We start from the raw sequence: 18,831 nt of genomic DNA on the forward strand, positions 1-18,831 counted from the left end.
CGCATGCCAGCAGTCATTGCATCTTACATTCATGACGGAGGTCATCCATTGTAAGATCTGAATACTGACAGGGGAATGATTGTGTGGTTTTTACTATAATTGTCTTTAAAAGTATTTCTCTGCTATGGATGGGTTTCTTAGATAGAACTGATGTTTCTAATTCTTGCATGTTGTGTCTAATTGAATGCTAAAAAGGAATCAATTTGTAATACATTATAAGAGTGTGATTACAGTTGTAAAAAATGGATAATCAGACTGTTTTTGCAAGCTACACCCTGATGGTACCAAGAAACTCGAAATCATTCAGACATATTTATTTCATATGCTTTTTGGTGCTTTATGTTCTGATAATTCTTGTTAACGCTTGGGTCAGTACTGTTATTGTCTTGGAACGAACTCTGCATCAACCAATGTACATTTTTCTGTGTAACCTGTGTGTAAATGACATATATGGTGCTGCAGGATTTTATCCTAAATTTCTACACGATTTAATGCTGGATTCATATGTGATTCCTTCTTATATGTGTGCAGTTCAGACATTTGTGATCTACAGTTCACTTCTGTGTGACTGTACTACAGTGACTGTGATGGCATACGACAGACTTGTGGCTATATGTCAACCTTTAAACTATCATAACAAGCTAAACAAATTCTCATGCAGTGTATTTCTTAGCTTCTGTTGGATTTTACCCTTTGGTTATGTGTTCATTTGTGTTGTGTTGTCAAATAGGAAGAAACTGTGTAAATATCACATTAAGAAATTGTACTGTGACAACTGGTCTATAGTGAAACTGTCGTGTGAATCGCACGATATGAATAGTATTTTAGGACTTTTTGTGATTGCATTTTATTCTTGCTTGTGCGTTTTCATTTTTTTCTCCTATGTGAAACTTATCATAGCATGTAAAGCATCGTTAGAGTGCAGAAGGAAATTTTGGCAGACATGTGTACCTCATATGTTCACAGTGATAAATTATATGTTTTCTGCATTTTTTGATGCAATGTACAGCAGATATGGAGCAGGTGATATCTCAGATAGTTTTCAAAATTTTCTCGCTCTAGAGATGCTCATTGTGCCACCGCTAGTCAACCCAATAGTCTATGGGTTAAAACTCCAAGAAGTGCGCAAACAAATCTTTAAATCTTTTGTCCAAATAAAAAAATAACTTGGGCATGTTGTTCTTGCTGCACATGGAATATTAAAAATATTGACATATGAAATATTAAAGCAAAAAGTTTGTTTACCATTTTGCTGAAATAGTCATTTCTAAAATTCTTTAAATACATTTAGATATGACTTATGTACTTAAAGAACTGTGTTTGGGACATTGTGTAGTCCTTTCATTAAAGTTTTGTGTATATTTTCAAACTATCTTGCATGGTGTTGTTTACGGTAAGAAATTATAAAATGTTTCTTCATTGCATAATTATTTATGATGTTTCAGGCCTAGAAAAAAATCACTGTTAGTAAAAAACGCTTTTAAAAGCATGTCAGTTATCATTAGTTCCTCTTTTAGGTTGTCTACATGACGATGTAGGTTGTCTACAAGACGATGACTATACAGTAAGAGTAACAGACAAAATAATAGTTCATCTGTACATTTAAATTGAAGGCAAAATAATTAGCTAATTAAATAACAATTACAATTATGTGTTTGATTTCATTTGTACTTTTACATTTTAAAACATTGACACAAAAAACACATAGTACTGCCAACAGCCATTAATTGAAATTTCATTCTCATTTTATTTTTTTTCAATCACTTCTATTAATCATTATATTCCTTTAATAATATATTTATACAGCTTTTAAAATTGATTAATAATCTGGCATTGTTTGAGAATCTGTTCCAGACTGTTCCACAATTTTACACCATAGACAGACACACACATTTTGTAAACTTTTGTATGCATTTTGAAACATTTTTTTTACTAGTTTTAAACATAAACTGTGCTGTTTTAAGTTTAATTAAATCATTGAACTTTTAGAAATAAAGGATTCGTATGCTTTAACTACTACTGCATTCCCCCAAATTACAAAACACAATAACTTAATTATGGCAACACAAGTGTATTATATAATACATACATTGATTTATTGTCCAGGATAAATCTTGCTTTATACACTATTGCTACAGTTTTTACTAATTTTGATATCACATTATTTATTTGTGGTTTCCAATTAATTTTATGATCTAATACAACACCAAGAAACTTAATTGCATATACTCTTTCTATAACTTTGTTATCAGTTTTTAAATCTATGTTATGACTGTTTTAATTTCCCAAAAGCCATAACCTTTGTTTTACTTATACTTAATGATAATTTGTTTACATCAAAACACTACTCAAATGTATTAATTTCTGTTTTAATCAACGTCATATGTTTTGGTAAATTATTCATAGAACGACAGATACCTGTATCATCCACAAATAAAATAAACTTAAACAACTCTACCTTACACATATTAATAATGTAAATTATAAACAATATTGGACTTAAAATTGATCCTTGTGGTATGCCACAATTTACACGTAGATATGAAGATTTATGGTTGCCAGTTCCCATGAACTGTTGCCTATTTTTTTAATAACTGCTTATCTAATCCAAGGCCTTGAATACCATACCTTTCTAATTTATTTACCAATATATTATGATTTATTGTATCAACTGCCTTCTTTAAATCTATAAACATTCCAACTCCTTTCTCCTTTTTATCTTTCTGATTAGTAATTTCCTAAATAATTTCTGTTAATGCCAGAGATGTTGATCTGTTATTTTCTGAAACCATATTGCTCATCAGCTAAAAGGTTATGCATTTCCATACTGGCTACAGAACAAACCTCTGTTGTTCAATAAGTTAAACCTTTTAACAGCACTTTCAACTAAACACTAGAATCTTAATGCTAAATAACCAGTAAAATATTATGTACTGTCATCATGACAAAGACAAAAGGAATTCTTATTAAAAATATTATGTTTAAAAATGTGTTGAAAAACTCTTCACTGCATTAAAAAGCATTTATATTATTTATAATTCAGCACTTAAAATATTTGAAAAATAATTAAAAAAATTAATTAATTGTTACATATTTTTAAAGAACAAAATTTCAATCTTGTATAAGAAAACATATATTTTATACAGTAACACAAAAGCCAACTTTCCAGAACAATTTCTAAAAATATAATTTTTCAAAAATTATGAAATCTTCAGCATCATACAACACTGACGCCCCATACTTTATACACTGCATAAAGAATTAGACAAGTCTTCTCAGTTCAGAAGAAATTTCCCGGTTAAGAAAGTAACCCACATTCCCCTTTAAGGGAATTTCAACCTGTGTCTTGTACAGGGTAAGAAAACGAACCAATGAAATGCGAACTGAATTGGCAGTGCTCAGCTTCACAGGTGTCAGTGATTAGTCATTAACAGAGCATATCAGCTGGCAGCTGAGAAGCAAGCATTTAGAACTTCGCTTCAGAGCTTCTCGTGAGACTGAAGAATCCTGTATGCCAACCTGATTTCTTTGAAAACAGTTTCACTCACCAGTGCGGGAGACGATATGACAGTGGTGGTCGATTTGGAATTTCCTGTTGCCTGGGCGTTTTACTTGTGTGCACAAAGAGCAGTTTCCATTAAAAGAGCAGATTTCCTATAAGAGAGCAACACGATAAAGCAGCACGTCTTTTTAAAGATGTCATTCCAGTTGTGCATTTCTGAATGCGGTGGTTTCCACTTCCCTCCACTGGCAGTGATCACTCCGATGGTGCCATCAGGGCAGGTTCTGTCAGGCTGGTTAGCACTACCCAGCATGTACTAGTGGCTCATACGGATGGTCGGACTTGGCTATGCGATAAAGTTCACTATTCGCCCTCCTAAGTTCATGTGTGTTCAATTCACAAGAGTTATTCCAGTGAGCCAACCTGTCTTGCAAGAGATTGCTGTCTTCCTGGCGAAGGATGCAATCAAGCCAGTCTATCCAGCCGAGATGATGTGCGGGTTTTACAGCTGCAGCTGCGGGTTTGTGGTCTGGACCCCGGCTGCCTAGGTATATCAACTGCCTATAGCTGTTGGCAGCGCTTCTCGCTCTCTGCCACTTTTTTTTCCAGTTTTAAAACAGGAACATGTGCTGGTCAGGGCGAACAGCATGGCAACAGTGGCTTATATCCACCGTTATATAACCGTATGAGGGCAATGAGAGTGCCAATGCGCTCTCATGGTAACTAGTGTCCAGGGGAGAATGGAGGCTCCACCCTGGTATGGTCCAGCTGATATGGGAGGGATTTGAGAAAGCCCAAGTCGGCCTGTTTGCTTTTCCAAAAAACACCCATTGCCAGTTGTTTTACTTCCTTACCGAGGCCTCCCCTCTGCACAGAAGTACTGGCTCACAGCTGGCCATTGGGTATATGCGTAATATGCATTTCCCCCAGTAAGCCAATTGTACAGACTCTTTGCAAAGTCAGAAAGGATGAGGAGCAGGTTTTGTTTGTTGCACCTCTCTGGCCCAACCGGACCTTGCTTTCCGAACTTACAATCCTCACGACGGCCCCTCCCTGGTGCATTCCCCTCAGAGAGAACCTCCTATCCCATGAATGGGGCACCCTCTGGCATCCATGCCCAGATCTCTGAAATCTCCATGTGTGGTCCATAGACAGAGTGTGGAAGACTTACAGTAGGTGACTTACCAGTGTCCATGGTTAACACCATCACTCAGGCTAGAGCACCCTCTACGAGGCATGCCTACACCCTGAAGTGGAGTCTATTTGCTAAGAGGTGTGCTTCTCGCCGAAAAAACCCCCGAACTTGCTAGATAATCTTTTTTGTTATTCTTCCCTCAGGATAAGCTGGAGCGTAGACAGTCACCCTCCACACTGAAGGTCTACGTGGCTGCCATCTCCGCTCATCATGACGCAGTGGATGGCAACATGCTCAGGAAGCATAATCTAACCATTCAATTCCTTAGAGGCGCGTGTCGTTTCAATCCATTCCACCCCACTCTTATACCCTCTTGGGATCTCTATGTAGCACACGTCACCTCTCTTTCAGATATCCGTAGAGCTGCGGGCTGGGCAACACCTAACACATTTGCAAGATTGACCATGGTCAATTGGAAGGAAATTAAGCTTGGTGACAAAAACGCTAGCTACGCCATGCTACGCCCTAACCCAGAGATATGTGCACTTTTTCTGTTCTGCTAGTAAATTCCCTGTTTGGTGAGGCCCCTAACACCCAACTCAGCGGAGGAGACAAGTGCCTGGCTCAGTCTGGTATGTCCTTCTTGGTCCTCCACATGCTGGCATGGTTTCCACTACATTCATTCTTCCATGGCGGGGCACCACACCGAATGTGGGCCAAGCACCCAGCTCCTCCAGTGAGTCAGATGTTGGGGGCCTCAGAGGAACTCTCTATAGTTTGCCAGATGGGGAACCCGCTAAGCAAAGTGGAAATAAGCATATGCATCTTTGGGTTATGGAGAATGGCGCAGCAAGTGTGTTTTGTTGGTTAGGGCTGAATCGGCCTTCTCTGCAGGCAGTGATTGCAGGTTCACTACCTGGCCTATAAAGAGAATGGTAGGAACCTTGGGCACATAGCCGAGCTGGGGTCTTAGGATACTATGAGAGTAGGTTGGCACGAATTACAGACACGATTCACTGCCCGAAAATGGCTCCAGATCCCTGACCCTCTTAATTGATGCCAATGCAACCAGTAGAGTTGTCTTCATGGACAGAAAAATGCATATTGGGCAAGCCCTAGGCCAGCTGTAAGCCAGTGTGCCAAGGGGGGCCTCAGTCAGTGACTAACCCAACTGGCAATTGGTGGTTTTGGGAGAAGCAAACAGGATGACCCGAGTCTCTACAAAGCACTCCTATATCAGCTGGAGCACACTGGGGTGAAGTCTCCATTTTACCAGGAGCGTCAGCTGCTGTGAGAGCATATCGGCTGCACGTTGGAGCTCACCTGGGATATGAATGGCATGCAGCGATTTTAGCCATGTATGACTCCAGAGGAGCAGATGGTGAGTGAGTTGAGACATGAGGTGGGACCGTATACCTCTGACATAGAGGCTGAATGTGCAAGTATTGTCATATTGCCAGTGCTTGGCTAGAAGCTGTCGAAGTGGAAGGGACAGGGGCAGGAGCAGTTTTCCAAGCCCATTGATAGATGACCTTCTCCAATGTACTTGACTGCTCCACCGCCTAGATCTCCTGGGTAAAGTCCCAAATGATGTCGCCAAACATGCCAGCCTGAGATATACAGTAGGTGCATCAAGAAAGTGACTTTGTGTGACATCGAAGTTGTTGAAGTCATGCATATCTGCCAGGTTTAGCCAGAGGTGGCATTCCTGGACCACGAAAGAGGCCATTGTCCTCCCAAGAGCACGAGCGACTTGGTCATTAAAGCATACTCAGTCACTGTTCATAGCCCATGGCCATGGCATGCAGGGTGGAAGTGTCCTAGCTCACAGCTGTATAGGCTCTGCTTTGCACTGTGGAGAGCAAATCAAAGGGCACACCAACGCCGCAATGGACATATGGTCCTCAGTGTTGCCGAACGAGAGCATAGCCATCTCAGGGGATGAACCACCACACCTGCTCGAAGCTTGAATGAAGCATGCTGGGAAGGAGTGGGGGGTCCTCGAGCCGGGAGGTAACAGACAACTGGGGTGGCTCGCTGTCTTGCAAGAGCAAGCCATGATCTCAGCTGCGACGGGCACAAGCTGTCCACAAGCACTGCATCCACATCCACATGCTAAACCCTTACATTCTTTTTGTATGTGGTATAGGTGGCCCACAAATTCAATTTGTCAAGTTATATTCGTCTTTTCTGGAAGTGTCAGTGGTGTTTTGGGCTCCCATGTGCTGAAATGACTGACAAACAGGAATCATAAATTTAGTCTGGAAAAGCTAGAAGAAAATCTGTTACAAAAACGAAATTATACTGTTTTATGAGGTTATAACATTATTATAATGATTGTAAATCTAAAGATTTAATTATGCAAAACCTATTGTGGCCTTTCAGGGTAACTTTTTAGAGTCTTAATTTGTCTTTAGAAAAATGTTCATACCAAGACATACAGTTTAAGTCAAACTTTTTAGCCCCCCTGAATTATTAGACTACTTGTTTATTTTTTCCCCAATTTCTGTTCAACAAAGAGAAGATTTTTTTTAGCACATTTCTAAACATAATAGTTTTAATAACTCATCACTAATAACTGATTTATTTTATCTTTGTCATGATGACAGCAAATAATATTTGACTAGATATTTTTCAAGACACTTCTATACAGTTTAAAGTGACATTTAAAGGCTTAACTAGGCAGGTTAGGGTAATTATGCAAGTCATTTTATAACTATGGTTTGTTCTATAGTAGGGATGTAACGGTATTGTAAATACCGTCATACCGCAATATTAATTTTTTTCGATATTACCGAAGTCGCATGACTCGGTAAAACTATAGGTCTTCTGAGAAAATTTGCTCAGGCGAATGTAGCGAACGGGAGGTAGCGAAAACTACAATTTCCATCAGCCCATGCTTGACCATCATCCCTTGCGGTCTGTTGTCGCTACAGATCCAGTAATGCGGAAATGGAGTGTGCTGCTAGAAGCGGGGATGAAAAGAGCTGGAAAACTCTAAAGCGGGTGTTGTCGCCGCGCGCGTACTGAATAGCGGTGTTGTCGCGCGCGTACTGAATAGCGGTGTTGTCGCGCGAGTTCTAATCAGCTGTGTTGTCGCGCGAGTTCTTATCAGCTGTGTTGTCGCGCACGTACTGAATAGCGGTGTTGTCAGCACACTGTTAAGATTGATGCAGACATGAGACCTCTATCTTACTCATGGTTTGTCCTATCAAGTGGGGGAAAGACAATGCACAACGTTACCCACTGCTGTCAACCTGGGCCAAGTCATATCTCTCTTGTCCCAGAAACCTCAGTCCCAAATGAGAGGGTTTTTTTCTGTTGCAGGGGACATTGTAAATGCCCAGAGATACCAGCTTTTACCAGATTATATTTATATGATAATTTTCCTTTAAACCCATCTCTATCTAAGTGAGTGAGTGATTAAATGTTGAATGTGATGAGTTTTCAACAATACTAAATTGAAACTTAATTTTTTTTACATGGTTTAATATTTTTTTGTTATTAAAATTGAAGTTCCTGTTTCAAAGCTTACAGATAGATGGCTAATTTGTATGTCATTGACACTTTTGGCACTTTTTTGGAGTATTTTCATAAGTTTTATTTTTTTCCTGTAAATGATTCAATAAATACCGTACAGTGACTTTCATACCGAGGTATTACCGTACAGTGAAATTCTGATACCGTTACATCCCTATTCTATAGACTATCGAGGAAAAATATAGCTTAAAGGGGCTAATAATTTTGTCCTTAAAATGGTGTTTAAAAAATTAGAAACTACTTATATTCTAGCCAAAATAAAACAAGTAAGACTTTCTTCAGAAGAAAAATATTATTGGAAATGCTGTGAAAATTTCCTTGCTCTGTTATTCATCCTTTGGGAAATATATAAAAAAGACAAAAAAATCAAAGGAGGCTAATAATTCTGACTTCAACTATATATATATATATATATATATATATATATATATATATATATATATATATATATATATATATATATATATATATTTTATTTTTTATTTTTATTTTTTTTTATACTTGTTTAAAACGTTAAACAATTATTTAGACTATATTTAGTTAATACAATTTTATTCTGAAAAATTTTTCATGTGTTAAATGCTTTTGATTTGATTCCCTGAGGTGTATATGCTTGAGTTTGCTGTGGGGATAAGTGGTATTTATAAGCATGCCAGTTGTCATGAAAGCTTCTTTATGGTTGTGAACACGCAGGATGAAGACTGGTGTGGTAAAACTTGACTAGAACTATTAGCAGTTTGTGTTATAATTTTAAGCTTGTCTTTTATCACTAGTTGCTTATGATTTTTAACATTTGGTAAACAAGGACAAATTTACATTTAGCGGTAGCATATGTGATCATGGGTAATATTACCTATTTTGATTCTTACACCCTGATGGAACTGCAATCCTCTAAATCATATAGACATATATATTTTGCATGCTTTTTCCTCCTTTTTTGTCTAATTTGTCTTTTGAACAGTTGCCTTTGTGTGGTCATTGTGCTGGAGAGAGCCCTGCATCAACCAATGTTCATTTTCCTGTGCAATCTATGTATAAATGGAATTTATGGAGCCACTGGATTTTATCCTAAATTGCTGCATGATTTACAACTGGACTCGTATGTTATTCCTTCTTACATGTGTGCTTTACAATCTTTTGTCATATACAGTTCAATTAAATGTGAATATTCTATACTAGCAGCGATGGCATATGACAGGCATGTGGCCATATGTCAACCTTTAGACTATCATACAAAGATGAACCCTGTTACTTGTGTCATCTTACTTTTCTTTTGTTGGACTGTGCCATTTATTACTACACTTATATCTCTGCTCCTGTCAAATAAGCTGGTGATATGTAAAAACCACATTGATAAACTGTATTGTGACAACTGGTCAATGGTAAAGCTCTCGTGTGAATCAACAGACACCAATAACATTTATGGATTAATAAGTATCTCATTTCACTTTGGTATTTTTGTTGTAATTATTTTCTCATATGTGAAACTTGTCACTGCATGTAAATCATCATTAGAGTGCAGAAAGAAATTTTGGCAGACATGTATGCCTCATGTCGTTTCACTGGTCAATTTTAGTGTTGCAGTTCTTTTTGACACTATGTACAGCAGATACGGCTCAAGTGATTTCCCAGATGACCTGCGGAACTTTTTGGCTTTAGAAATAATTATTGTGCCTCCTCTTATAAATCCTGTAATCTATGGCTTGAATCTAAAAGAAATACGCAACAGGGTCTTGAAATTATGTAAAAATATTTTGAAAAAAACATGATAAACTTGTGTTCTATTTGTTTTGCTGTGCTGCATTTTGTATCTTTTATTGTATAATACTGAAATCACACTGTCAATAACTAAAATGTAAACAAAAAGACACTTATAAACTTTTATGCTAAAAAAACACAATACACTAAGCTGGTCATAGTTACAATTTCTATTACTTTGGAATATGCACTGTTCAGTTTATTTTAAAGTTTTCTTTGACAAGCATCATCAGTCACTTGATAATTATAAAAAAAGAAAAAAAATATGTCGTTTATACATGAATGAGCAAACACAGTTGAGTTTTTTATCCATCCTGTCCTGTAAAGATGACATTATTTCAGGTATTGTTTTAAATTGTTTTATTGAAGTAAGTGATGAATACCTCTGGCTCTAAAAGAAGTCTGTGCCTTTTTCATTCCTTTTTAGAGAATGATCAGACTTTTAGTAACAAATATAAGAATATGAGGATTTTTACATTTAAAAACAGACACTTTGCATCTATACTTAGAAAGTACCTTTATCAGTTAAAATTTTAAGCTGTAACGGTATGATTTGTCATCCCAGAGTTATTCTTAACGTTTTCACTGGGCTCTAGACTTCCTAATATTAATGTTAGGAATATGCAGTACCCTGTATAAATTAATATTTATTTTATATAATAATTTAAAGGCACAGTATGTACAAATTTTGCATTAAAGTATCCAAAAACCACTATAACTGTGTTAAATATTTTGCTGACTTACTGTATGTACTTATATTATTCCAAATGTTTGAAGAATGTTCAAACCCAGTCAGTTAAGCAATTTTAACAAGTGGCCATGCCAATGACATCACACGCTCTTAATTTGTAATTTAGTTTTATGAAAAACACTTTAACAAATTTTATTAAACTGCACAGTGAAATATAAAAACATGCATGATAAAACAGTGCTGCTTTTCCTACACATGATCACAACCAGAAGAACTGGTCTAATGTGATAAAACGAAAGCTCTTTTTCTTTGCCTTGTCACACTTGTCTCTCATCAGCAAGTGCTTCAGCATTTCACTTTGACCGCTTTCAGCTTTACTCTGTTTCATAATACCATTAAGTATACTATCCATTTCCAAACTAGCCATTTCTAATGGATTCTAAAACCATGGTGGATGCTCTTAAACACACTCAATCCATCCTACATTGCACTGCACTAATCAGTGTACAACATATGTGTACTCAAACAGCTAGTACATAACCATAATGCAGAGTTAGCACACTAAATTATTTTTTGCTTCTTACTGCAAGATGTCATCTACAGGGATATCCTATCAGTGTAAGTTTCAAAATAAAATATTATTTAATTAATGTTTGCATACATTACAGAGACAGATCACTCATGCTAAATAACCATCACAGGGTCTGCCCAAATTTATTTATTTTTTATTAACCTTTTTTTATTATTTATTAAATTTATTAATTATTAAAATCACATCAGTGCACCGTAATGCTCAAATTCACTCACTCATTTTTTATTATTGGACTAATGTAATATATCACTGTATTAGTGGACTAATGTAGGGAATGGTGAATGAGAATATCAGAATCAAAATTGGTTTTATTGCCAAGTGTGCTTACACACAAGGAATTAGTTGTGGCTACTTCCAGTGTACATAAAGTTACTAGTGACAACACAAAAATAAATATGAAACAAGACAACAAACATTAAACAGAGATGCCATTAGACAAAAAGCTCTGGTGCTCTAAGTCCAAAGACATGTGGTATATATGAATTAAATGAGCTAAAATTGTCCATGTTTGAATGTTTCCCAGAGATGGGTTGCAGCTGAAAGGGCATCCGCTGCGTAAAACATGTGCTGGATAAGTTGGTGGTTCATTCCATTACCAGATGGTGATTGAAGTGCAGAGGATGGATTGCATGACAGCTGAGTAGAACTGTACAAGCAGCTCCTGTGGCAGGTTGAACTTCCTCATCTGAGAAAGGAAGTACAGTCTCTGCTGGGCTTTCTTCCCAACAGATGTCCCACTTCAGATACTGAGAGATGGTGGTGCCCAGATACTTGAATGACTTTATTGCAGCCACAGTCTCTCTTAAAGTTCACTATCATCTCCACCACTTTGAGCGTGTTCAGCTCCAGGTTGTTGTATGAGCATCACAAAGCCAGCCCCTTCCCCCCTACTGCCTGTATGCAGACTTGTCGCCGTTCCGGATGAGGCCAAGTAAAGTAGTGTCATCTGCAAATTCAGGATCTTGATAGAGGGGTCTTTTGCAGTGCAGTCGTTGGAGTACATGGAGAAGAGCAGTGGGGAGAGAACACATTATGGCATTGATGGCAGAACCGAAGCCTACGAACAGAATCTTTGCATAGGTCACTGGTTTGTCTAGATGTTTTGGGTATAAATGTAGGTTGCTCTATAGGCAAACTGAAGTGGGTCCAGCAATTGTCCAGTGATGTCCTTCAGATATGCTAGCATCAGTCTTTCAAATAACTTCATTGCCGAATATGTTAAGGCAACAGGTCTGTAGTCATCGAGTCCTGTAATCTTTGTTTTTTTCAGAATTAGGTTGATGGTAGAACGTTTATAGGGGTGATGTTGGATACAGCAAGCCTTTGTTTGTTGTGAATGTGTGCTTTAATGACGTAAATTACATACTGCAGCTTCTTAAAACTCATCAGAATTTACACTGATGAGTTTAACCTGTGCGCCAAACCTGTCTCAATTTCCACGGTTAAGATATAGTATGGAAGGAAGAGTGATAACCGAAGATTTGTTGGTTGTAGTTGACCATCATGCACTAATATCATCCGTTTGTTTTCTTTACTTTTTTTTAAAGTGTTTATTTTTAAGTGTTTAAAAGTTCACCGGTTTCCTTTATCTTTCTTTCCTTGAATGAATGAGTTAAACTGTATTACATATGTGCCGAAGCCTAGGAGGAAGGTGGAACAGACTGTCTGAGAGCCCTTGCCACTGGGTGAGGTTTTCAGTGCCATTGAGCCAGAGGAGCAGAATCTTCTGTCCTATACAATTGAGGTCAGCACAGGAGGTTTGCCGGGGGGATGGATACACTTGCTATCCAGATCTCTCTACTAACCGGGAGAGCACGTGAGTGGGACACTGCAGTCTGGGATGCCAGGATATCTTTCTGCCATTTTTTGATGACTTCAAGGAAGAAATGATTAAGCTCTTTGACCGGTCTGAACAGGGAGATGAGGTGGCTGCCCGGTTGGCACGACTGTCCAAGGAGGCTCGCTCCCTCACTAATTATTACATTCAGTTCAAGACATTAGCTGCCTCCTGTGACTGGACTGAAGGGGCCATCATTTCCAGATTTTTTGAGAGTCTGAATGAGATCCAAGATGAGATTGCTTCTCACGAGCTTCCCTATAACCTGGAGATTATTGTTGATCTGGCTCACTGCTCTTCTGATGAGTAAACCGGGGAACCTGGTGGCCGCCGTTCCCTGTCTGAACTCCCCTCTGTTTGCACTGTGTTGCCCATCACCATTCAACATAAAGGATCCTTCAACTCCAGCTCTACCTTGAACGATTCAGGGACTGAGGGCAATTTCCTGGACTGTGCCACTACCAAGCAGTGGGATATTTTTGCCATTCCCCTCCCTTTTCCTATTTCTGTCTAGTCGTTAGCTGGTTAGCTCATCTCTACCATTACCCACATCGCAATCGCAGTAAGACCATTGAACTGTACCTTTTTGATTCACTAGGTTCCCCTGTTGTCTTGGGGCATCCCTGGCTGGTATAGCACAATCCTCACATTGATTGGTCCCAATACTGTATTGGCCTGGAGTCAGTCTTGTCTTGCATCTTGTTTGAGTTCTGCCTTGTCTCCTGTTTTTTTGTGTTCTGAGTTGCAGGATAAGATAGTCGATTTAACTAAGGTCCTAGAGTAACATGGTCTTCACTAGGTCTTTAGCATGTCTCGGGCTGGATCTTTTCCTCCTCATTCTAGGCACATCTCTCCCCAAGAGTCATTTGTATTCCCTTTCTGGTCCAGAAAGTGAGGGTATGGACAGGTATATTCAGGAATCACTTATTACTGGTCTCATCTGCCCCTCACCAACCCTTTCGTCTGACCAATGCCCCAGCTGTCTTCCAGGCCCTGGTTAACGGTGTACTGAGAGACATGGTAAATGAATTCAACTTCAAGTTCAAAAGCTCTTTCTATTCCAGACCCTGAACAAGAATTCGTTGTTGAGGTAAATGCCTCTGATATTGGGGTAGGCATAGTCCTATTTCAGCGGTCCTCCAAAGATGGAAAGGTGCATTCTTGTGCCATTTTCTCTTTTCGCCTGAGCACAACATATTGTAATTACAACATTGGTAATAGGGAGCTGTTGATAGTTAGACTTTGGGTGAGTGGCATCACTGGCTGGAGGTAACCTTTGACTTTGTTTCTGGTCTTCCCCCTCAAGAGCAAAGCTGTCATCATGACTGTAGTGGACTGTTTTTCTAAAGCAGCCCATTTTATTGCATTGCCCAAGCTTCCCTCAGCCAAAGAAATAGCTCAAGCTATAGTTGTCATGTCTTCCGGATTCATGGCATTCCGGTTGATGTAGCTGGTTTTGAAAAAAGTTCTGTTGGCAGGTCGGGCTGAGGAGGTCTCGGCTCGGACTTCTTGATGGACCAAAGCAGCAGCCGACCGTCTTCAGAGTGGTCAGAAGATATGGTTATTGAGCAAAGCCCTGCCTCTCAGGGTAGCCTTATGTAAATTGGCTCCCAGGTTCATTGGCCTATACCTTGTGACCAAGGTCTTGAGTCCAGTGGCAGTTCGGCTAAAATTACATCCCACTCTTGGTCAGGTACACCCTGTTTTACATGTACAGGTATCCAGTATTCAACCTGTGTTAAGATTATTTCTTACCCCTGTTTTCTTTACCCCTGCACCATCCACCCCACCCCCTTTGGATTTCTATTTTTTTTTGTTAGATTGTCCTTGCTGCAAACCAGACAAGGCTTCCTAGCTTCCCTGCACTTCCTGCTCCAGTCTCTCTCTACCGCCCACCAGCAAACTCCCTCTTCAGTGACCTTGCACTTAACCTGGGTTCTCTCATCCAGGCCGGAGGCATCACAGTATTAACAACTTGCTGACTGATGGTTTGAATTGTCATGTGCCTCCTGCTGAAACCTTTTAGTATTGCTTTGACTTTCTTTTTTGCATAAACTCTGTTGACTGGCGTTTTGGATCACTATGCACCCTCTACAGGCCATCCTTGGTATTGTTTAGATTTCTTTATTTTTGCCAGGATTTTTGCACCCTTATGTGGGTTCCCAACCTCCCTTAGCTGGAGGTTATTGTTATAGCCCAGTCTGCAAGATTAATAAAACTTATCGAACTTTTATAAAACTTTTTGACTTTCACTTTAATCCTCTTGCTTTTCTTTCCATGACACTGTTAAGGAGTATGTCCCAAAGCCTGAATAATGTTGTTGCACACTCCAAATTATATATATTTTTTTTTCACAGAATAAAGTACATTCTTTTAGGAATTAGTATGCAGCATTTATGTTTGTTTAGCTTTCAGTTTGGCAGCAGTTGTCTGTGACGAACTTCCACCATATGTTTAATTTCTTTATTAAGTGTTTAAACACTTACCAGTTTCACACTTCCTTATTTCCTTGAACTGTGAGTTTTGAATTGTAATACAAGGGCCTTATCCAACAAAAAGAGCCTGAATTGATCAGGACTTCAGCTAGTAGCTCTGTTTTGCTTCAAATCTGGCTTGTTTACTATTTTAATTTCCTTCCTTTTATTATAACCTACATTGTGAGATGAAAACGATCCACCTTTTTCCTCCACTTTAAGTCATGCTCATCAATGCCCTTCAGCCATGACTTATTTGCAATAAAGCACAGCCTCTTGTAACGTATTGCTTACCTGGTTAAATATAAGAGCAGTCAGTAAAAGTTTTTTTTTTCCTTGAGTTGCAGACAGCAAAAAAAGAGATGTAAAACACAATTTTTAAAACTCATTCATTTTCCTTTGGCTTAGTCCCATTATTTATAAGGGGTCGCCACAGGGGAATGAACCACCAACTTATCCAGCAGATGTATTACATAGCAAATGCCCTTCCAGCTGCAACCCAGTACTGGAAAACATCCATACACACTCATTAACACACATACACTATGGCCAATTTAGTTTCACCTGTACAATTCACAATCACAATTCACCTGTATTGCATATTTTTGGACTGTGAAGGAAACCAGAACACCCAGACGAAACCCACGCGAACGCAGGGAGAACATGCAAACCACACACAGAAATGCCAACTGACCCAGCCAGGACTCAAACTAGCGACCTTCTTGCTGTGAGGCGACAGTGCTAACAACTTAGTTACAATGTCACCCCAATTTTTTCATTAATTTTTGTACTTTAATATATATATTTTTTTTTTCTTTCTTTTTTTTTTCTTTTCATATGTTGGTCTGTTTAAATAAATTTGTTTAAAATATAATTAATAAATTTGACCATATTAATGCAAATTAAGTGTTGTCAATGAGTGAATAATTAATCCCTGGGAATTTAAAATCTCTTTGAGATTTGTTTTACGCAAATCACTACAATAGCTATCAAAACCTCACCTCTTTCAGTTATGAGCGCACCCCTCTGTGGCTACTGGATTTATTTTTATTTGTCTGCTTGTAACTGATATATGTTTTTAATTAGCAATTATGATTACAACTACAATATGAGTATTTTAATTTTAAATGTTTAATGACAAATATTGTGTTGGGTTACAATCGGATGTATTGTTTGTTTCGGGTGACCTAAAGGACTGTACTTTAATGTCACAATGCATGTCTTATCCTGTTTTACTGACACTTTTGGCACCAAAAGAAACTAAATTATATAGACATCTATATTTTATTTGTCTTCTTGGCTTATATCTCCTTATATTGTCAGTTAATATTTATCTTAATATAGCCATTATCATAGAGAAAGCTCTTCATGAACCAATGTACATCTTATGTCATCTGTGTATAAATGGTGTTTATGGAGCATAAGGATTTTACCCTAAAATTCTCTGCAAACTTGTGTTATCTACAGCTCTTTACTTTCTGAGATCACAATATTAACAGTGATGTCTTAAGATAGATATGTAGCCATATGTAAACCTCTAGATTATCATTCCAGACTAACTAATTAAAATAGCAATAATAACATTAAAATACCAGGTGTGATATGTACAAATATTAAAGAATCATGAAGGAATAATAGTTGTCAAATCTAAGCATGTTGTCAACTGTATTTGATTTTATTCATTTTGTATGATAACATACATATGAATGGTCAATTGAATGTATCATGACATTGATTTTTTCTATCATTTAAATATGCCCCTTGAGGGTGACTTTTTATGTTATTAATTACTGAAAAGGCCTAAATATAAGATGTGCCTACTCTAAAGCTTATCAGTAAAAGGGCAATATATTAATTGGCTAATATCACTGTACAGGAATGTTATATGGCGTTCACGTCTGCCTGTAATTATTACTTTCAATTGATCTTGTTTTTTCCTTTTTCCTGTTCAGTTTTCTATTGATTGATTTGGTGATGTCAGGTTTTTAAAACTGAAGGGGGTGGGCTTTTCGCTCTTGCACCTTCACATCACATCACATCACATCACCACAGTTACTGAATGCATTATTGTTGTGTTCTCTTTTATAATTTCGTTTTGACATTTGTTTGGAGTGAGAAGTACTAACCTGCTTTAGGTTTGTTTGGTTGTTTTTTTTTTGTTATGTTGTTGGGCTCCCCGATTCTTGTCATTTTGGATTGTTTTGCTGATTATGTTGTGTTCATAAATAATTGCAACATAGGCTCATTCTAAAAACGTAGCCCTATAAATACTTTTCTGGAGATTGCAAATTATGTAGCCAGAAGTACGTATGGCTGGAGTTTGTCTTTAAAACAAAAGAAATGGGGCAATATGATGTTACTCCTTTTCATGCTTAGCAGCTGACCAGCTTTCCTGCTGTTACCAGTTTGTCCAGTTTGCTCACCATGTACATCTGCGGACTTGATATGCAGAGAGGCAAAGAATGGTTCCAGAAAGCAATAAAACAATAACAGAACCCAAAAATAAAGCAAAAAAGTAAATAACATGTTGAGAGTGAGGTAAAATATGAAAACGTGGTAAAAATCAGGCAAGGGCTATTCTTTTTCTGGATTGCTTTTTAAAACTGACAGTAAGGTTCAGGGAAGTGGGTCGGTGGGTCAATTGGTGCTATTGAAAACACTATTGATGGGATTAGGGATTGGGTCTGCAGTTTGTCATGGGAGGATCTACTGAAACAACAGTGCACAAGTGTGGTGGCTTCCACTATAGTGACTATGTACATCTGATTTTGCTGTAATTAAAACAGGGAAATAACAAATCTGCCGGCATTGCTGGTCTATGGAAGCAATAATGCTCAATGTGTAACAATCTGTGTTATTTACAACAGATACACATTGTTTACTAGTTAGAACATTTACCCTGATCTTCTCCCAGATAAACAGCAACTTACTTTCATATAGTTTAGAAAAGTGTTGAATTTATGTGTTGCAAATCCATCAGCCTTAATCTCCATTGCAGCACATGGAGCTGCTGTATGTCATGTCATAAACCATGAAATTATTCGAGTGATGCATTCTAAATAACTCACAAAAACAGTCAACTGGACTATTTAAAACTATTTTTTTGAAAGTGTTAAATAAACTCTGGCTAAACTATTTCTTTCTCTAACATCCAAAAGCACACTTTTTGGACACAAATATTTTTCTAACACTTAACCCATGCTTGAGAATGAGAGTCCAATAGTCTTTAACAAAAAGACTTTAACAGTATAAATAACTCTTGTGATCTCTCCATTACACTGTGATTCATTTACATTACAGTT

At 37.9% G+C, this 18,831-nt stretch overlaps 4 protein-coding genes across 5 annotated transcripts in view; 3 read left to right on the forward strand and 1 right to left on the reverse strand.

Annotated features, from left to right (window-relative positions):
- Positions 1-18,831, reverse strand: part of LOC147838831 (odorant receptor 131-2-like) — a 1,093,102-nt gene that overhangs the window by 97,049 nt on the left and 977,222 nt on the right. The gene's annotated exons all lie outside the window — the stretch shown is intronic.
- The window catches only part of neu3.1 (sialidase 3 (membrane sialidase), tandem duplicate 1), a 156,403-nt gene that overhangs the window by 41,860 nt on the left and 95,712 nt on the right, over positions 1-18,831 (forward strand). The gene's annotated exons all lie outside the window — the stretch shown is intronic.
- Positions 243-1,166, forward strand: or62b3 (odorant receptor, family 62, subfamily B, member 3). The gene is given in 1 exon segment (NM_001128567.1): positions 243-1,166. A coding segment is annotated over 1 exon segment (924 nt).
- On the forward strand, positions 9,017-9,946 carry or62b5 (odorant receptor, family 62, subfamily B, member 5). Its single transcript, NM_001128572.1, is given in 1 exon segment — positions 9,017-9,946. A coding segment is annotated over 1 exon segment (930 nt).

The sequence above is a fragment of the Danio rerio genome, chromosome 21, assembly GCF_052040795.2.
Source record: "Danio rerio strain M-AB ecotype USA chromosome 21, GRCz13ab, whole genome shotgun sequence".
Taxonomy (NCBI): domain Eukaryota; kingdom Metazoa; phylum Chordata; class Actinopteri; order Cypriniformes; family Danionidae; genus Danio; species Danio rerio.